Raw genomic sequence first — 22,394 nt, 5'->3', positions numbered from 1 at the left:
ATATTTCACGTAAAGTTGAATGGCACGACAATGGCTGTGTGGTTGCAACTTAAGGGGGCATTATCACTCTACCCAAGAAAATAAATTTTATTAATTTTGCATAATAACCCCAGACTTTCCTATTAACACAAATACAAGCACTGTAGTATTAATATTACTTGATTAGTAAAGTAACAGTTAGATCATATTTATGGTCGTTTTTTATGGCCACTTCTTTATATGCACCCCGTGTCTATTCAACTGCGAAATAACAACAGACCAAATGTATTCATACTGAAATGCCTGGGTGATCTTTCTAAGAGATAGTGTGTTGGGAGTTGTATTTTGTCTGGATAATCAAACTTGACGTGTGTTCTAAAAATATACCAGTTATTAATAGATGTAGATGATTAATATAAAACTAGCAAAGATAATCATTCGTTATATTCAGTTTGTAACATCGTTGAGAAGAGTTTATATAACTTGAGTGAGATATGATTAGTGAGTGACAGGTATGTACATTTGTTAAATATTTATGGCAAGGTTTGCGGGCTTTTCTGTGGAAGATAAGGGGGTCTGGGAAGACATTTAAAAAAATGATTTTATAAGTACAATATCTTGTTGGAACTCTTGTGGTAACAAACATCACAAATCAAAATACCCAATGAAAATCTTGTAGAATGTGACACCACACAGGTAGATAACGGGGTCTTGTGAAATTCTAGTGTGGTACACAGGCTGAAACATCCTATAGAAATTATTCTAAGGCGAACATTTGGTGGAATGTGGTACCATCCTGGGAAATAGGGAAATTCTGAGAAGACATTTTTGAGAAAAATGAATTTTTTCTATGTCCAATATCTTGTGGAAGTCTTGTGGTAGACAGCACAAAAGAATACAACCTTGTAGAATATACTTACAAGATGATAGGATAAACTATTAATGTTCCAGCAAAATAAATATAAAATATTTCATAAATTTTTCATGGTCCAACTTTTCCAAACGCCCCCAAATCTTGCCATATCTAATATACTCTTTAAAAAAAGTAGGGGATATTGAAATGCAAATACCTATGCAGGTTGTGATATGATAAATAGTCATGGACACGACATGCTTTGGGAGTATGTTCACAGATGAAGAATTTATCGCCCCAACGCAATCGCGCCATACACGTGGGGGGGGGGGGCATTGTCAAATTTGACACTTCAAGGAAAGGTTGATGAAAACTGCCGCGTGCTGGTTTATCTATCCATGTTAGCATTCCCATCGGTTCTTGCATAAGATTTACTGTTTAGCGTATCTTTGCTTTAGTGTGTTACGTTTAATTCGATCGGGAGACGTGTTCGTCAACGTCAATCGACAACACTGCAAGCATTGGCCGTGCAAGTGGAGTGGGTCAGATTGCCCCAAACCGTGACTGGACGGTTGATTAGGAGCATGCCACGACGAATTGCCTAATGTCTGAGGATTGGTGGAGCAATTACTCATTATTAAGACAAAAATCGAAAACGTCCATTTTCACTTTTGACAGTGTATCTCTTTGCGAGTGAAATGGGGCCGTCAGATAAGCCGACCATGTGAACTGTTTATGTTCATGTGTGGGCAATTGACCTGTTATTAACATACACTGGTTACCTCTAATAAAAGCAGCAGTGCATTTCCGCAGTTTTGTATTGTTTCTGAATATCCCCTACTTTTTTTTGAAGAGTATATTAAAAGATCTAAACCTCCTATATTTAGGTGATATAAAGACTGAAATGGGGTTGTGATATCGTGGTCAATCATGGGACAAGATGTAAGGATTAAAGTTTGGTTACCAAATAAAAAAAACCGGCATTGACTCATCACAGAAACAAATAACCGATATCAAGTTTAACGATATCAAAGAGAGAGATCTAGTAAATTTACATCTGTAATTCTATAATATTCTCTTTTGTAAACTAACCAAAACTGTACAATATACTTGCTGTCGTAACTCGATTTTACCGTTTCGTCCAAAGGAATTTGTATTTGGACCATTGATTAGGGTCAAAGATCATAAACTTATCAGCTCCAAAAACATTTTCCTTGGATCACTTTCCAACAGACCTAGTAATTAGTTGTCTTAGTGAATTACTACCTTCTATAACTTCAATAATCATCTCTTCACTAGCACGGTTCATCTTCCCAGATGCCTTTAAAACTGCTAATATACATCCTCTTATGCTGAAATAATTTCTAACAAATCGTAGTCAATATGTAGTCATAATTCAAAGAGTACAGCAGGGTTCCGTCTTAAGGTCAATACTTTTTAGTCTGTATACAAAACCGCGTGGTTCTATTGTTAGGAAATATGGTTTTCAATTCCATTGGTATGCGGATAATACACAATTGTATTGTTCTTTTGAAGCTCTAGATAAAAACTTTATTTTACGAAAGTCAGTGTGTAAAATTGTATATTAGAAATTAAATCATGGATGACACTGAACTTTCTTAAACTTAATTCTGACAAAACTGAATATTTATGTATGGGATCTAAACAGCAGTTGCACAAGATTTCAGACACTAAAGATATTTATGCAGGGGATAGTCAAATTATGTGTTCTGCAGCAGCTAGAAACATAGTCGTTATATTCGACCAAAATATGAATATAGAAGCACGCGTAAATAATATTTGTAAAGGGTGTTATTATTATTTAAGGAAAATTGGTCAAATAAAAAAGTACATTAATAATGATGGAACAAAAACTATAATTAATTCATAAGTTACCTCAAGAATTTCAGTTCCTCATTTTCTGGACTTCTCTCTCAGTAATTTATAAATTCAAAAAAGTACAATATTGTGCAACTAGGCTAACAACAGAAACCAAACAGTGCTCTTATATTAATCTAATATTGTACTGTCTTCACTGGTAACCGATTCATTATAGAATTAAGTTTAAAATTATGTTTCAACAACCCCTGACCGGCATATTTATCAGAACTTCTTGAACTGTGTACCCCTAAAGGCAACCTCCGCTCTTCCTCGGATCCATGTCGTCTTGTTACACGCTATGCAAATTTAAGCCGATTTGATGATCGTTTATTCTATGTACAAACCCCCTACTCTACCTTCTTGTCTAATTATATTATTTTTATGTACATGTTATCCATGTACATTTTAACTGTGTACACCTAACAGTTGAACCTATGCGCTATATAAATTTTTCAATAATAATATCAATAATAATAAATGCTACTGCTTGAGACGTTTTGGGGGGCTAATATATTTAACATAATTATGTTTAACTTTTCTTCCAGAGAAACTTGTATTATTGCTGATACAAAAGAAAACATGGAGTCATTGAAATGCCTAGTTGTGGGTGACGGTGCTGTTGGTAAAACTTGTATGCTTTTTTCATACGCTTGCAACAGATTTCCTATTGAATATGTACCTACAGTAAGTGTAATATATTTAACACAATGTTAGGTAGAACATGCAGTAAGGGGTACTAACCAGGCTGTCCAGACTTCGATTTCGGTGTTATCAGAGTAAATTCCCTGGGATTTTACATCGTGGTTTTCCATTAGAACAGTCTTTGGTGCGTCGGATGGGACGAAAAACCGAAGTCCCGTTTACACGTAAAATAACCTATGGTAACTGGATTTCTAAATAACAGTAGGCCGTAACATGCATGTCTTCATTAGATCGGTGGTTGCAGAACAATAGGACGTCATACCCCATTTCATTTCTATTCACAAAGGTTTAATATCAACTAATATTAAAGGCAAGCAAGACTTTTGAATACTCCTTAAATATATAGAGCGAATTTCTTTTAAAACTTGAAAAATGGGAAGGACCCAAAGTACATGCCAATTCCAAGATGGCGGGGATGGCGTCATCTCCTGTTCCTGTTCCATGCAGTACTATCGTACTTGTGTTTAATGCTAAATGAATTTTAACATCTCGTATTTATTCTACTGTGGAGTTGTCTTTTATTTGTTCACCAGGTATTTGATAATTACTCTGTAAATCTGACGGTTGGAGGTGAAATGTATTCACTGGGTTTATTTGATACAGCTGGTCAAGAAGATTATGATAAATTACGACCCTTAGGTTACCCCCATACACATATTTTTCTGGTGTGTTATTCTGTTGTTACTCCAGCATCATTTGAAAATGTCACTACGAGGTAAGTTGTGTATTTTAGATATTTGTAGCATTTTAGGTATCATAGAATATAGGAGGTTTAACCGGTAGTTTATACCACTTTGCAGGTGAAGCGAGTTGTGGTCGATATCCACATAGATTGGTTCCCGTAGCTTATCGTGTATTTATTTCTTTTATTACAGTGGGTCCCAGAAATTACTTTACATTGTCCAAAAACACCATTCTTATTAGTGGGAACACAAACAGATTTACGAGATGATATTGGAACCATAAAAAAGTTGGCCAAAAAGAAAGAAAAACCAATTTCAGTAGAACAAGGTGAAAAACTAGCAAAACGACTTGGTGCTGTTAAATATGTAGAATGTTCTGCTTTTACTCAGGTATGTAGACTTCAACAACCTATAAACAATACTGCTAATTGCTTCCGCTAATCATTTGTCTCTGCTACCCCACCCCAGGTTCGTTGCATTTGGCCTAGGCAGTTGAATAAACCTTCTCAGGCATGTTTTAGAGAATATTCCTGATTTTGATACGGGGTATCACCTACAAATATGTCGTTTGATCACCCACCCCAAATAAAAATAAAAAAACATAAAAAAAAACTATAAAAAAACTAATAGGATGAGTGTGACGTATAGGGCTTTTTTGTTGCTGTAGAGATTACGAAAGTTGTATAGGTCATGAAATGGCATGGATTTAATACTGAAATCAATGGGAATGACACTATTGTTCCTTAAAATATCATGTGATTTTCAACTTATTATTGCAAGTTATTCACGAATTTATTCAATGTTACTTGACGCTACGACTGTACTTCATTGTTATTGATAACACTTGATATATTTTCTTTTGTTATTCTTTACAGAAAGGTTTGAAGAATGTTTTTGATGAAGCAATCATAGCAGCACTTCTACCGCAGCCAAAGAAACCTGAAAAAGGGAAATGTGCCATTTTATAAATTTAATGCAACATTTTAATGGAGTTTTATCCAATGTAGAAAACAGTTGTTTAGATAGAAAGTAAAATGCATAAGTTAGCCCGTTTGCATAAACGACAATATATCTGACTTGTGGTCATCTGGATTTACAAGGAGATGGTGCTAGTGAATGTGACGATGACTGCGACCCCTATCCCACCCTCTTACGCTGAAAATGTGATATAATTCTGTTATATTTATTCAGATTCGAATTAAATATTGCCTTAATTGCGTCACAAGAAAGAAGGTGTTAGAATAGTGAATGTGTCGATGAACTTCTGTCAGAAGTAAATGTAAACTTTATCTGTGAATAAATGTTAAATGTACTTTATCTGCGAATAACTGTTACTTAAGTCCTTTTGTGATTATTTTTAATTGTTACAATAGATCCTTTTGTGATTACATGTATTTTTAATACGTGTCGGATTTCTGTTTCATTAATAACAGATTCTAGTATTGTTATTTATATGATCATTGTTATTAAAAATATTGTTTGAAATCACCATTGCCTTATTAATGAATGAATGTTATGTATTCAAGATGTTATTCAAATGTCTAGTAGTGCAGCTTAGTCAATGGCATTTAGTAATTGATCTGGAAATACTCAGGTCACAAATCTCTAAAATACAAGGGGGTTCGCGGTGGCTAAGTGGGTAAGAAGCTTGCTCGCTAGCCTGGAGGTCGGATCTTCGATCCCTGCATTGGCCGATAGAGTTCATCCAGATTTTCCGGCGTGGTTCCCCCTTGTCAGTGATGCAGGACGGAGGGCCTGGCAAGTACAGCTGTCTAGTCGTTCGGATGGGACAAAAAGCCAGGTCCCGTGTACACATTGACGTGCACGTAAAAAATCCCTTGACAGATGGAATTCGATATAAGTGTAGGTCGTAGTGCCGCTGTCCGGGCAAAATTTCCCTCATAGCACACTGTATGCCCGTCTTCATTAGTCCAAATCGGAGCAGAACAGTAGGATGTTAAACCCAATTTCATTTCATTACATTTCTAAATACGGTTTACTGGGCGACAGGATAGAGAACACACTGATTAGCAGTGAATATTCGCTAGACCGCTACAATCATTGATAAGTATGTAAGTAAGTAAGTAAATTTTATTGCATAAAAACGCCCACGAGGAGCAGCATACAATTACAAAAATTACATAAATACAATACAACAAATATACATGTAACAAATAAACGAACATTAATACAATGCAAGTATGATATGTTGCTATAGCATTATAATACTGCCTTTAGCTTTTATGAACGATTCACTAATTTTGAATAATGTCATATTCACAATAACCCTAGACTTTCCTAATTAACGAAGATCCAACCACTGACCTATACACACAGTAAGATATTTTGCGTCAACGTTCTTTAAGCTCATTAAGAATCACACAAAGTGTGTACGACTCATAAATTGACTACCTATATATTATCTGAGTGATGACTCGGCATATTTGTTTAATTCAATTAGAACACATCCATGTCGCTAATAGATAAATCTCATCAATACAAAACCCATTTTTTAAACAATCAGCCAAGTCGCCCCAAAGATCTATAATGCCTGAATATATGATGCAGATTTTGTAAGATATATTCGCCTTACAATAGTTAGAGTATCCGTTGAGGGGAGCCCTGTGTGAATTTATATGTCCCTTCAATTTGACTCTTGAATCAAAGCGTTTACAACGAAAAATTACAAAATTACAAACGGTCAGACCGAATGATTTCGTCTCACAGCAGTTTTGCCCTTTCTTTTGCCTCCATCCTTGAACACCCCAAAGGTTCATAAATACACAACAAAGCAAAACCTTTTTAGGCCATTTGAAACAACTAGTATTTTTACATTAAAAGTCCACATGACAATAATATGTTTTCGTATTTAGACACGTGATCTTGTTGACAATTACCGCGATTTTGTTATACAAGGTGACCCAAACCGTTGCCCCGTTTTAGTTAAACCTGATAATTTAGGTCTACCCTAGAGCCACGGTATGCGTACTCCATCTTAAAGACTCGATAACACATCTTAAGTAAATGCAGTAGTAATAACTGTAGGTGAGTATTAATTTTCCTTCCTTAACAGTTAAAGTCATATTCATAGTCGATTTTTATGGCCACTCCTTTATATCCAATCCTTGTCTATTCAACGGCGAAATAACAACAGACCAAATGTATTCATACTGAAATGCCTGGGTGATCTTTCTAAGAGATAGTGAGTTGAAAGCTATATTTAGTCTGGATAATCAAACTTGAGGTGTGTTCTAAAAATATACCAGTTATTAATAGATGTAGATGATTAATATAAAACTAGTGAAGATAATTACTCGTTATATTCAGTTTGTTACATCGTTGAGAAGAGTTTATATAACAGTGAGTAAGATTTACCAATTAGTGACAGTGGCAGGTAAATAAGATAAGGTATGTACATATATTAAACCTTTATTTAGGTCAAAAAAAGGTTGAAACAGGGTTGTCGTATTTCACTAAGTAGTGGGACAAGAAGGATTAAAGTTTTGTTATGAAATAAAAAAAGACATTGACTCGTCAAATAAACATAGCCAACCCGGAACGTTTATTTTTTACCGATATCAACGAGATCTTTTATAAACTAACCAGAACTTTACAATATACTTGCTGTTGTAATCTGGTTTTATCGAATTCGTTCACTCGGCGTTGTATTTTGACCACTGATTAGGAGCCGTTTATTTTTGTTTCTCTCTGATAAATTAACTCGAACATATCATACTTTATTTACACTGTAAGGATTGTACATTGTAGAATGTGTTAAAAGTAGGGCTACAGTGTTTTGTTAACATACCACACGTCACTGTAAAGGACGGTGACAGGTATGTTTAAATAAATTACTCTTAAAGGCCATTTATTTCCTGTTACCTTTATTTAGTTGAGGGAGTGGATGGCCGTATGGTTATGCGTGCGCGTTGTATCATAACGGTTGTCATTGGGTCAACTGGCGTGGTTTCGAATCCCCGGTTGTACCTGAAAAGGTGTAGGATCGCCTGCCCAACCTCGTAGGTTTTCTCCGGGTCCTCCGGTTTCCTCCCACTGCTAAAGACCCCTACGCACAAGAGAATTATTGAAATAAAAAATGAACTATGTGTTAGTCACGAAATGACTGAGTTTGTGTTGAGTGGACGTTAAACCCCATTTCTCTCTCTCTGTTTAGTTGAACAATGATGTCTGGCTATGGTCTTTCACGTCGCTAAATTTTAAGATTATATAGTCCTAATATAATAAATACTAAATTTTGAGACCTATATTGGCCTACTTTATAACCCTAATCATATAATAAATGCTTCATCTTGAGACTTTGTTTTGCCTTATATATTTATCATAATTATGTTCAACTTCCAGAGAAACCGGTATTATTGGTGAAACAGAAAGTAAACATGGAGGCTTTGAAATGTGTAGTTGTGGGTGACGGTGCTATTGGTAAAACGTGTATGCTTTTTTCATACACTTGCAACAAATTTCCTAGAGATTATGTACCTACTGTAAGTATAATATATATTTAACATAACTTTGGGTGGATTAGGGAGTAAATGGAGCTGGTTCACAAGCCCGACTGTCGAGGGTTAGTTCTCGGTGTTGACAGAGTAAGTTCCGCGAGATGTTCCAGCATTTGTTTCCATAAACACAGTATCTGGTCCATCGGATGGGACGAAAAACCGAAGTCTCGTTCACACGTTGGCATGCACGTAAAATAATCCATGGCAATTGGACTTCTAAATAAGAGTAGGCCGTAACATGCATGGCCTCATTCGCTCGGTTGTTGCAGAACAGTAGGACGTTATACCCCATTTCATTTCACAAAAGTTTAATATCAACTAATATTAAAGGCAAACTCAACCTTACACCCAAACTATAGTAATGAATCTCCTTATTTAAAAATACATAGTGCGGGTTTCTGTTAAATCTGGGAAGGACTCCTCCAGAACCGCCACCACCAATCTCGATAATATTTGGTATTGATGTTCCCTGGTCAATTGCAAAATGGCGGTTCCTGTGACAATTCCAAGATGGCGGGGATGACGTCATCTTCTGTTCCTGTTCCATACATTACTATCGTACTTGTGTTTAATGCTAAATGAATTTTAACATCTCGTAGTTATTCTACTGTGCAGTTTACATTGTATTGCCTGTAATTAATTGTTATATTTTATTTGTTCACCAGGTATTTGATAGTTACTCTGTAAATCTGACGGTTGGAGGTGAAATGTATTCACTGGGTTTATTTGATACAGCTGGTCAAGAAGATTATGATAATTTACGACCCTTAGGTTACCCCCATACACATATTTTTCTGGTGTGTTATTCTGTTGTTACTCCAGCCTCATTTGAAAATGTCACTGAGAAGGTAAGTTGTATATTTTAGGTATTAATGTGGTTTTAGGTATCATAGAGAAATACTTTTATCATAACCATATTTCATTAACTGTTAAAGATGCATTATAATGGTTGAAAAAATAGATCTTAAAAATGAATGTGTTGAAAATTCCAGTAAAATAACTCTTTATTCTGAGGGAAGTTATGAGAGAGAGGGAGAAATGGGGTTTAACGTCCACTTGACACAAACTAGGTCATTTCGGGACTAAACATATATGGTTTAATTTTATTTCAATAATTTGCTTGCGCGTATGGGTCTTTAGCAGTGGGAGGAAACCGGAGGACCCGGAGAAAACCCACGAGGTTGGGGGAAGTTATGAGTGTTTGTAGTTTGGACAGGTTTAGACAATATCCTAGCGTAGATTGTTTTTATCGTAGCAACGGTACTTGGCAATCTTTGATTTATCCTCTTTATACTGTAGTTAAATATTTAAATCCTAAATCTCGGCCATCCGAAGATCTAGAGAGTAGATTGTGGGTTTGTAATGGGGTTTGGTGATGTTACACGTGAGTTTTAGTCATTAGGTCTATGATTGAGTCAGGTGAAGTGGTTTCGATCCCATCCTTCTACGTGACAAGTGTTATTGAAATGTAATTGCATTATGTAAGTCCAGAAATGGCCTCGTCGGTTTATAGTGGGTGCTGCCCCCCCCCCTCTCTCCCTGTCTTATATTTTATATTATTGTGTATTTATATTATTTTTATTATTACAGTGGATCCCAGAAATTACTTCACATTGTCCAAAAACGCCATTCTTATTAGTGGGAACACAAACAGATTTACGAGATGACACTGAAACCATAGAAAAATTGGCCAAAAAGAAAGAAAAGCCAATTTCAGTAGAACAAGGTGAAAAACTAGCAAAACGACTTGGTGCTGTTAAATATGTAGAATGCTCAGCTTTGACTCAGGTATGTAGAATTCAACAACGTATAAACAATAATGCTATCAAGTTCGCCAATTTTTTGTCACCTCTACACCCTTCCCCCCACCCACCTTCATTGCAATGTTCGTTGTAGTTTGGTCTGGAAGTGGAGAAGAACATTTGAATTTACTTTTTCTGACATGTTTTAGAGAATATTCTAGATTTTGAAGCGGTAAATCACCTACAAAAGTGTCGTTTGAGCCTATAGATTCCTTTGGTGTAGGAGAAAATCAAAATGCCCCGTCGACCCCCCCCCCCCCCCCAACCCTAAAGTAATCGGTTGACTGACGTGTAGGGCAATAGTTGATTTAAAAATTTGGAACATGTTATGGGCCAAGAAATATCGTGGAGTTTACACTGAATTCATTGTTCTTTAAAAATTACGAACTTATTCAATGTTACTTGACGTCACGACTGTATTTCATTGTTATTGATAACACGAATACATTTTCTTTTGTTATTGTTTACAGAAAGGATTGAAGAATATATTTGATGAAGCAATCTTAGCAGCACTTCAACCGCCACCAAAGAAACCTAGAAGAAGAAGGAAATGTGCCATTTTATAAATGGAATACAACATTTTAATGGAGTTTTATCCAATGTAGAAAACTGTTGTTTTGAAAGTAAAAGGTAGAAGTTAACCCACCCATATAGTTGCATCAACGACAATAGATCTATCGTGCGGTCATCTGGGTTAACAAAGATGGCGCTAGTGAATGTGAGATGATTGCGGACCCTATCCCACCCTCTTACGCTGAAAATGTGATATAATTGTATTATATTTATTCTGTGAATAGTTCCCATAATAACGTCTGATTCGAATTACATATTTATTGCCCGAATTGCGTCACAAATAAGATGGTGGTTTACTAGTGAATGTGTCGATGAACTTCTATTACAAGTAAATGTAAACTTTATCTGTGAACAGAACACATTTATGGGATACAATCACTAGTTTTATTCTAAAAGCACGACGTTTCGACAAGTATACTCTTATCATTATCAAACACAAACAAGATGGTGGTTTACTAGTGAATGTGTCGATGAACTTCTCTTAGAAGTAAATGTAAACTTTATCTGTGAATAACTGTTAAAAGTATATGTGAACTTTATCTATGACGTACTGTTTAAAGACAATGTAATCTTTATCTGTGAATAATAATAATAATTCATTTATTCGTAAGTAAATAAGTAAACTTACAAAGATTCAATGAAGAATGTATAAATATATAAATATACATATATGTAATGTGAACCGTAATCATACAATCACTATTCTGTACACAGAAAGTTTATAATTTCATAAATTTTATATACATCTCGCATCAATGTTAAATCTCTGATACAACCATTTTTTTTTATTTTATCATCATCATCACTACTCAAATTAATATCTTGTGTATTAACAATATTTAATAATTCTGATGCTTTGATTGTATTAAAATGTACATATTTATTCAGATTATACTTATAACAAATATAATTTCTACTATTAAAGATACATTATGGAAGATTAGATAAAGAGCTGGCAGTTCTTATAATAGTTAAACACTGGATAATGTAAAGGGAATTTGCTGAAAATTTCAGTCAAATTGATCCTCTCTGAACCGAGAATTTAGCGATTGAATTTTGGGCCTAGCCTCGATCATCATTACTAAAGTCGGTACGATAAAAACATAGGCTCAATTATCCATTTCATGATTAAATCAAAAGCAGCAGACCGGGCTCTAATCCAGTAAATATCGCAGGATAGCGATTCCATTGAGAGTTGATTATGGCCTGGATAAGTTAATTAATGTCTAATTAATAATTTAGATAACATTTCAGGCCTAAAGAAAGACCTGCAATTGGAAGATTTAGCTTTTGCATAATGTATGTTTAAATATGGTTGACTGACTTCTGTGTAGAGCCAGCAAGGTGCATTCATTATTACGTTTTAGCCCTCTGCAGATAAATTTAAAAATCCTTTTGTGAAGTTGTGCTTCAATTGAGATATCATTACAAATATTATGTGCCCGATGTGATGCATTTAACAATCTTCTTATGCTTTCTATTAACCACAATCAAATTTTCAAAAATCCCACAGCTGGCACCCATATATTGACATGAAAAGCTTGTGAACAGGTTATATATTAAATTTTCTTTAGCATAAAAACTACGTATGTACATTTCAATTAACTCATCTTTAGCTTTACAAGCAAATGTATTGCCCAAGTGAAGTTCTAATTTAAAGATGTCTACTCATACAAATATAAAACTTTTAAGAGTGAAATTAACTTTAGCATAAAAACTATGTATGTACATTTCAATTAACCCATCTTTGGCTTTACAAGCAAGTCTATTGCCCAAGTGAAGTTCTAATTTAAAGATGTCTACTCGTCTACCATTAATCTAAACATTCTTCCCATCAACAGTATGGTTTTGTTTTGCAAGAAAAACAAAAAGTTTTGCTTTATCAGGATTGAATTTTACAATATACTCTTCAGAGTAATCTTTTGCAATATTTAGTAAATCAGAGACTCCTTAGGTGACAAAAGTTACATCATCGGCATAAGCTATTGCTCTGACATACACATGCCCAATGGAATAACCAATAACTCTTAAAAGAAAATGTAAACTGTATCTGTGAATAACTGTTACAGTTAATACTTTTGTGTTTCTTTTTAATATATGCCGGATTTCTATTTCATTAATACCAGAATATTTTTTATGAATGTTATTTATAAATTTCTATTGTTTTTTTTTATATACTAATTGTTATTAAAATTTTTCGAATCAATGTTGCTTTGTTATTAGATGGAAAGTTATACATTTTGCAAGAGATGGTCTGAGAACAATCTTTAAAGCGCGACTTTTCGTACAATCAAGACCATAATCAAAGAAGTTTACGGTCTGATACGCGCAAATATCGAAAGGAACCCAGGTCTTCGGGATATACATGTAAACATATATTTTAAGTTTCATCAGAATCGGATAAAAATTGTGACTTCTAGGGGATCCACATGCTTGGTATTACATACTTTTACACTATTTGCGTACAGACAGTGACCAATTTGTCAGGCAGTTTCGGTCCGATTTTCACGAAATTCACAACGTAACGGGGATATATTTAAACCTGTTTTTTTTTTAAATCGGATACAAATCGTACAATCAGGGGTCATAATCCAGGACGTTACGGTTCGATATGCGTGAATATCAAAACGAACCGAGATCTTATAGGATATAAACGTTATATTTTAAGTTTCATCAAACACAACCGTCATTATGGTTTAAAGGTGATAGATGTGAACGGTTTTGAAAATCGGATAAAAATCGTACAATCAGGGGTCATAATCCAGGGCGTTACGGTTCGATATGCGTGAATATCAAAACGAACCGAGATCTTATAGAATATAAACGTTATATTTTAAGTTTCATCAAACACAACTGTCATTATGGTTTAAAGGTTAAAAATTATGCCCTCTAGAGGATACTGTTCATACATCCATTTCCTACAATCCAGGACGTTACGGTCCGGTATCCGCGCATATCGAAAGAAACCGAAATCTTTGGGTTATGAACATACATTTTATGTTTCATCAAATCGGATAAAAAGTTAAAAACATGGTATTTCGTATAATCAGGGGCAATAATCCATGTCGTTACGTCCGATGCATACCAATATCGAAAGGAATCGAGTTTTGGGGATATAAACCTGTAAGTTTCGTCAAAATCGGATAAAAATTGTGACCTGTAGACTGTTCACAAACAAATTGTGGACGGGCGTCCAGACCGACAGGGGCGACGACAATATACGACAACATGAAAATGTGGCCGTGTAAAAATAGTAAATATTATCCATAATATCGAAGTGGTTTTGTTGTTGGCCTATCTGATACTCCGTTCCATGAGACATACGAGAATTAGCTCATTATCCAATTTAACCCACACCAAAAGACACGAATGTTGATCGGATTATGCGAGGCTCGGTGGCTCAGTGAGTAATACTCTGGCCCGCGAGCCAGGGGGTCTCGGGTTCGCTTCCGGTGTTGGCTGTATTTTCCGGCACAGATTCCCTTTTTCAGTGGTGCAGGACAGGGGGCCATGTAAGGACAGTGTCTAGTCATTCGGCTGGGACGAAGAAACGAGCTGCCGTGCATACATAGGAGTTCACATAAAAGAGCAATAGATAGTTGGGATTCTAAATATGAGTAAGTCGTGGCGAGAAAATTCCCCATTGAACACCGTATGGCATACGCCTGTCTCCATTAACCCAGACGTTAAACCCCATTTCATTTCATTTCATTTTTGTCTGATTTATCACGATGACAAGTTCTTCTTCTGAAGACACCGGTTAGCTCACGTTTTCGGCATTGAATGCTAGCCTTGTCCGAATAATCCAGATCGGAAGCTATCCAACGTCAATGTACAAGAACATTTAATATTTGACGGTATTGTTCGATACGACAAAAGGACAACTAAACAAGTTGTTCATGGATTGTTCAGAAAACCATTTTCCCGCCACCAAACCTTTAAACACGCCAAATAACAAAATTTTGAAGATGGATTTAGTTTTCCCTGTATTTTAAACTTTGCAAAATACAATAAACACCAAAATTGTTATGCGCACAATCCCCATCCCATACATACACCCGCATACACACCAAAACCTACACCTTTCGGAAATTCTGCATGTGAAATAAAACACCAGATCAAATCAATTCAACACATTATTTTGAAAACAGAAAAAAAAGAATTTAATTTAAAACTTCACTTTTAGTTTATTATTATAACTACTATTTTATCACATTAAAACCATGCTAATAGTTACATGTTTTAATAGTTACACTTGTTACTGTTTAAACTCAATTCAGTAACACCAGCTGTTCCTAAAGTACAGTCGACTATTACTTCATTCATATTTCTGAAGAACCGAAAGCTAACTACTTCGTTAGGAACACCGACCAGTTGCAGAAAAAGGTCATCTGAATTAACTCGAATTCCGGTTACTCGATTATTTGACATCGGCGTCCATTTTCCAACTTCACCATATATCCGAACCTTGTCATTTCTGAAAATAAAATAGATAAAAACAATTCAGTTACAAGCAGTAAAAAATGGGCATTACTTCCCTATATTAAGTTATCAATTAAAACTTAAGTTTCTGTTAAGCTTTTCAGATACACTTCAATAATGGTTGATTGTTTTACTGTATCATCAGGTTAAGGAATTTCTGGATTTACTCGAGTCGGGTCTGAATTAAACACTACATCGGTTCCCGGGAAATTTTTTCACTTTCAACAAACAAAGTATAATTACCCAACAGTAAATACTGGACTAAAATAATATTAATTACCCAACAGTAAATACTGGGATGTAATATAAATATAATTATCCAACAGTAAATACTGGACTATAATAATATAAATATAATTACCCAACAATAAATACTGGACTATAATAATATAAATATAATTACCCAACAGTAAATACTGGACTGTAATAATATAAACAGAAGTTTCTAGATGTACATGATGTGGTTATCTTTAATGGTTGACTTTCACTAAAATCTATCAGATTAACATTTATATATAAATCACTACTCATCACCATGCTGCCTTGTGTCTGAAAAAAGGTATGATAGAATTATATTTGTTAAAATTTGGTAGCATATGGTAACTAAAGGAAGGAATCTCGCATCATTTGGTCGAAAAATGTCCACCTGTGGGATAATATTTAGCATGTTGGCTTACAATGTATTCCAACTTCCAATCGGCAGACATATTGATTTTCACTTCCATCAAACTAATGAATTCGAAAGCTATCTCGGTAATCTGAAATGATAATTCATTTGAGAAAGGCTGTTCCGGCTGGAATCGAACATTTAAAAAGATGAATCAAGTTCTACAATGCCATGGGTTACTAATTTTAAAACGACGACCGAAAGACTATAACGGCTCTATGAATTCACTATATCTAATCATATTTCATTCAGTTGTTGCAAGAGCGAATCGGAATAAGAATCTGGTAAAGATAAATAAACAAGTTATATTTTTAAAATGTATTAAAATAAAGCCTTAAAATAGATGGTATCTATAAACAGTCCTATTTTGTTAAAGAATAATCCCATTAATCCTGGGGGGTTGGGTGGCCGAATGGTTAGCACGTGCGTGCTGTATCATAAGACCTGTCATTGAGTCAACTGGCGTGGTTTCGAATCCCCGGTTGTACGTGGCAAGGAGTAGGGTCGCCTGTCCAACCTCGTGCGCTTTCTCCGGGTCCTCCGGTTTCCTCCCACTGCTAAAGACCCCTACGCGCAAGCGAATTATTGAAATAAAATTAAAACCATATGTTAGTCCCGAAATGACCTAGTTTGTGTCGAGTGGACGTTAAACCTCATTTCATTTCTCTCTCTCTCTCTCCCCATTAATCCTATACTATTGCCAGTTGAGGAATTGGCAAGAATATCATTTTCAACTTCAAATTCAAACGTTTGAAGATAGCTATTCCATGGAGGGGAATAGAAAAACAAGGGAGGTAATTGTGTTATTAATAGTGAGCTGACAACCTATTGAGCAAAAGACATAGAAATAATTATGTTTTGACTTTCTTAGAAAATATGAAATTCTCGCTTTAAGTTGTTTACTTACTTACTTTCTAAACATAAAACAGGAAATAGGAGTAATATGTTCTGGGTTTAGTTGAATAAACAGCATTTTAAAAACTAAACTCGGGTTAACATAAACATTTATAGGAAATATAAGAGAGTATCAACTAATCCCTTTTTACTGAATTTTGGCCAAAAAAGTGAATCAGCTAATAATCTTTTAATGGCATTTAGCGATCGGGAAACACATTAACAGAACACAGTTTGTATGGGATACAATCGAAACGTCGTGCCTTTAGAATAAACTAGTGATTGTATCCCATAAAAACTGTGTTCTGTTAGCTATTAATGTCTTTGGTTCTTTCATTTACACACTCAATGTTTATACATGTCATTATCGGCGTGGCGTTCACAAAAAATGTTATTACAAAAATATATCAACTATGATATAACATATCCACCATGTCTGTGAAAACCTACCATAGTAATTCCAGTATCTTGAACCATGAGTGTATAATCCATAGAAATATTAGCTGCTAATATAATACCAAATATATAGTTGTTAATATTACTGTATGTTGTATAGATTTTACCTTCTGGTCCAACATTACCCCCAAACGCCATCTAAAAATTTAAATACAGTCGAATTTGTTATACAGCTTGAACACAAAAGGGCAACCGAATAAAATATAAAGAAGGAAGAAGCTTTGAGTAAATGTGTCTTTTATTTTCCCAACGATTAATTCAGGACAATAATATATAAGAAATTAACTTTTTGCTTGGGTTTGCTTTGCTTGTTTCAACAGAGTTCAGTTCTGCTAAATATAATATTATGTGTAATGCTTAAGATAATTGCATTATGTCACATAGCAATTGTAACCTCGTTGAGAACAATCCATTCCTCTAAGCTGTTTAGTTTCTTGCTCGTTTTTAAGTGGATTGCAATATAATAATGGCGGTTTTGAAAAGTTCACACTAAACCATGAGAAGAAGGTCAATAATCCTTGTATTTATCAATTATCCCGCTTTCCTTATAGTTTTATTGTTTTGGACACAACCCCGACCGTAATGTCATAAAAAGCTGGACATGCATCTTTCGAAAGGCGCAGTGCATAATATGGCCTTCTATCAATGTATACTTTAAGCTGTTTCAAAGAAAGAATCCTCGTGATAATTCTCAAAAATATAAAACAAATCTGCATCAAGATATTGGACTATTAATGCATAGGAAATGTTATGTCTATTGTTACCTGTTGGATTTGTTTATCAATAGCTGTAGCAGGTTTGCTTGGTTTCAAAATTAAACCTTCTGCATTGCAGCTTCTATAATACAATATTTAAATTCATTTTAGTGTTTAAGTGTACCAAGACATTCACAATGAAAATCTAAAACACTAGAGCGATTAGAAGGTTCTAATGACTAATGATTGGACAAATAAATACAAATAATTTAAGAATTATATGAAAATAATTATGTATTAAATCAGATAAAGTATAGTACTGCTATATGTACTGTAGATAAATACATAAATAAATAAAAAAAATACGTCCAGGTCAAAAATGCACCACTCTGACATACATTATGCTTCAGAATGTATCATGTATATACATGTACAGTGAACAGCAATTATACAATCATTAAACTGTACAAAATACGTTTGTTATTTCAGTAATTTTATTTAGATCTTGGTTATTGTGAAGAAAACTACAGAATTACGATATGATTCATCGTTGTGAATAGTGCAGTAATACAAGTAAGTTCTAAATAAAATTCCTGAAAACACCTTCATGTATACACCTTCATGTATACACCTTACAAGATATCGATGACAAGCCATGGTTCATCTTAAGCACATCATGTTTTAATTGATGCACCAATTTTGATAGGTGTCAAGTTTATAAGAGGTTGAATAAGCCGAGCAAGGTTTAAAATAAACCCTTACCCACAGAGTGATTAAACGGAATGATGGACGGACAGCCCGAAACGGACCAGGACGGTATACGACAACATAACACATGCACATGCACGTTTTATTGTGGTATCATTCAGAGCCAAACATGAGCTATCCATGATATTTATATTTTGAGAGACGTGAATCGATTCGATTTCCTGTATATTTTGAGTCGATAGATATCCCAGAGATGCAGTAATCAGTGAATGATTTGCGAGAGATGGGTATTTCCGAAACATGTTTTTCATTGTTTCTGATGTACAAGCCTGCATCTGTAACAAGATGACTATTGAATCTGGGAGAAAAATTAACAAACTATTATTGAATACATACCTCATGATGAGACTGCGATTTGAATATCCAACCAAATCACTGGGACCAACAGGTCCGGTACTCAATGTAGATATAACAGCATGGAGAGCTGTGTGGGGCTCTGTTGCATCTAAAGGGGTAACATTAAAAAAGCATTTTAAAACAATCATGTTGCGTTTCCCCAGCCATATACTTTCAAGTGGTTTGAATATTAAAAAGAAAGATTCCAAAATTAAACGACGATTTGTTGCTCACCATGTCATAATTGTTATGGTATAACTCGTTTTTCAATTGTGTATCTTTATATGAGAAACTATGTTTGCTTATCATCACACTTACTATATCGATTTTGTGGCTGAACTTCCATTGTCCAAAAATTGTCTTTGTATGGTGCTATGCCCAAAGCTTCAGCAAGTATAGAAGATACTCCGATTGTCCAGTGGTCTGTGTTGGGACGGTTATCTGCAAATGCTCGTGCCTGCAATGGAAGAATTGGTGTTTACATGCCAAGCTAAAATTTACGACTTTTCGTGTCTGGAATTTATTAGAATAAAATATATCAGAATTTTTAAGATAATTTACCCACTATTATACAAGATATGTTGTATATATCTAAGAATTACCTGAGTGACAACAGGTATTTCCAGTGCAGCCATGGCATGTCTGGGGTAGCTCATGCAATACTGAAGCGTCAAGCCATTTTTCCTGGCAGCGTTTCCCATTTCCATCAACCAGGTCTTACCGGAAACAACATCGGAAACAGTAGCGTTGATCGAATCAAAGTTTGTATTTAAAAAATCCTGAAAAACAATTCTTGAAATGATTTCTCAGCCATCTTGGTGGTGATTACTCTATTTTGAAGATACCGTTTTGTAGGACCTCGAATTTTGTCTACTGGTTTGGATTATTCGTGCTTAGTTTTATTTTATTTTATCTCTCAAAATTCCAGCTTATTGCGTTTCTTTTAAATATTATTTCTTCAGACAGGCCGTTAGCTTCACAGACTGGAAATGCTACAAGATTTTCTAGAAATAGTAAACCGAAGGACTGGTGAAACAAAGGAAAAAGCTAGAGTATGGCCGTACAGCTTCCTTGCTAATACACGATAGTTGATAACGGTAGATTATTCAGTAGTTGTGGGGCATTATAAGGCTAAAATATTTCATGCGGATTATTACACATGTATGCATGCATCCATCCATCACATACAAGATATAAAAAGAAAGAACCGTGGCATATGTATGTACATTGTACATTGCATTAGTTTAATTTAGATAGGTGACGTGGCATTACACGGAATTACATAGATTTACATAGGATTTATGAAACCAACGTGAGAGCTTGAGGAAACAAAGAGACTGATTACGCGGGGCCCCCCAAAAACGTGGGGCCCTAGACCATGGCCTAGTTGACCTGTGCCTTAATCCGGCACTGGTTGTTAACATAAACATTTACCTGTTCATACACCATTAATCCCCAAGTTTTGCCATCTTTAAAAAGGTCATTCCAGAAACGCTGAAATACAAAAAAAAAAGTTAAACATCTGCGTCTTTCTCTCGGTCCCCTACCATTACTAAGCCATAATAATTGTCGGCTTCTTGATAAAAGTTGACATAAACAGGTCATTATAAAAATAAATTATAACATTATGCAACATTATACTTTTTAGTGTTAAAACATCTCGGCCTTTTACTCGTCCCATTTATTACGCAAAACATTGGATTGGCTTCATATTGGAAGTCATATATGAGATTATATAATTGAAGCTGATGGCATAGTGTATGTGCCCTACAAAATTGACATTTTATTGGCTTCCGACAGAAAGTCATATAGGTAATTGTTACAAAACTGTTGCCAGAATACAATAATGACAGTCAGAAAGTTAACAAGGGTAGGGAAACAGATCGAGGGTCAGGTCTAGATCAAGGTAAAAGAGAGATTTAATAAGAACAACTAATATAATCAGAACAAAGAACAGCATACCTCCTCAAAAGGTAAAGCATGGCCGTGTGAATCAAGAATAAAGTTGTACATCCCACCATTTTCTTTTGCATAGGTTGTAAGGTTAGACCTGTAAGTATATAAGAATAAAATAGTCTATCATTAATAAAAACGAGAGTAAAGAAATGTATGTTTTCTATGAGATAGTAGGGCCGTGGAGTTGATGATTTAATCACTGACAAAAGAATCCTCAAAAGACGCCTATCTCTATGTTTTTAAAAGTTGAAAGATTTTTCTTCCAAATAATGGCATTTTGCAGGGGATTCCCGGGACCACGACCTTGGCCATGGTTTAAAAAATACAAAATAACTTACCAGTACATATTGTGTGCCACAACAGGCCATTGTGTATTCTCGTAGATCTTTCTGTATTTTAAAGACAGGTAGAGGTATAATATACATCAATAATACATTTATGATAGTATATACTTTGTACCTAGATTGCTTTTACATTTCTGACGGTCTACTGTCCAATTGATATTGCATATTAATATTGCATATCTCGTCTAATGTTACATATTTTCAATTTTCCATTACACTTTTTATACGTTCTTTATTCATTCAGGTGTGTATTGCAAAATCGATACTTTTGCATGCATTTCGTTTGTTTCTCAAAGGCAATACATTAGCTTAATTATATAACTATAATCGATAAAAATAAAAAAAATAATATGTAAACTATTTCACAGAAGCATCTAGAATACTAATGACTGATATTTACCGCCTTCCAGACGGGAAGACACCGGGTCGAGGCGTCCAACTGATCGTTCCAGTTCCCGCCGCCCCATTAGTTCTGATATACCACCAATCGTCATATTGGACATATCTGCAAAAGAAAGATAGTTTATTTAAACAGAACCAGAACACTATAATTATCTTAATGTCAACCCCGATGCCTCAAAAGCAGAACCCTTCGATATTCAACCGGTTTATGCAAAACAGTAGGACGTTAAACCCAAAATATCCTTTTCAGAACAATGCATGACGTATACCCGTCTTTATTATCCCAGGAGGTTCGGAAAGTAGGACGGAAAACCCTATTTCAGCCATTTTGTTCACAGTTGTTGTCGGATCCTGTGATGCATGGTAAAGTACACGAATAGCAGCAGCTGAAGTGAATTTTGCAA

The 22,394-nt window shown here is 34.9% G+C and overlaps 1 protein-coding gene, 1 long non-coding RNA gene and 1 pseudogene across 3 annotated transcripts; 2 read left to right on the top strand and 1 right to left on the bottom strand.

Annotated features, from left to right (window-relative positions):
* Window positions 1–436: 436 nt before the first annotated feature.
* Window positions 437–5,459, top strand: LOC126831759 (cdc42 homolog; annotated as a pseudogene).
* Window positions 5,460–6,987: 1,528 nt separating this feature from the next.
* LOC126831758 (cdc42 homolog) lies at window positions 6,988–13,196 on the top strand. 2 transcript variants are annotated; one of them, XM_050562415.2, is made up of 6 exons: window positions 6,988–7,143; window positions 7,426–7,506; window positions 8,461–8,600; window positions 9,281–9,463; window positions 10,206–10,403; window positions 10,888–13,196. In XM_050562415.2, the coding sequence occupies exons 3-6, from the start codon at window positions 8,496–8,498 to the stop codon at window positions 10,981–10,983; spliced, it is 582 nt and encodes a 193-aa protein (XP_050418372.2). In that variant the 5' UTR covers window positions 6,988–7,143; window positions 7,426–7,506; window positions 8,461–8,495; the 3' UTR covers window positions 10,984–13,196. The 2 variants fall into 2 exon arrangements, with proteins under 2 accessions (XP_050418372.2, XP_055959328.1); XM_056103353.1 differs by lacking the exon at window positions 6,988–7,143 and having other exon boundaries at window positions 7,345–7,506.
* A 6,423-nt stretch (window positions 13,197–19,619) lies between these two features.
* Window positions 19,620–22,096, bottom strand: LOC126831765 (uncharacterized). The gene is made up of 6 exons (XR_007684308.2): window positions 21,989–22,096; window positions 21,583–21,633; window positions 21,251–21,338; window positions 20,723–20,782; window positions 19,891–20,067; window positions 19,620–19,745 (listed from the first exon to the last, which is right to left on the bottom strand). It is a non-coding gene; the product is annotated as an uncharacterized LOC126831765 (long non-coding RNA).
* Between the last annotated feature and the right edge of the window lie 298 nt (window positions 22,097–22,394).

The sequence above is a fragment of the Patella vulgata genome, chromosome 9, assembly GCF_932274485.2.
Source record: "Patella vulgata chromosome 9, xgPatVulg1.2, whole genome shotgun sequence".
In the NCBI taxonomy this organism is placed as follows: domain Eukaryota; kingdom Metazoa; phylum Mollusca; class Gastropoda; family Patellidae; genus Patella; species Patella vulgata.
This window is presented reverse-complemented; position numbering and strand designations above follow the sequence as displayed.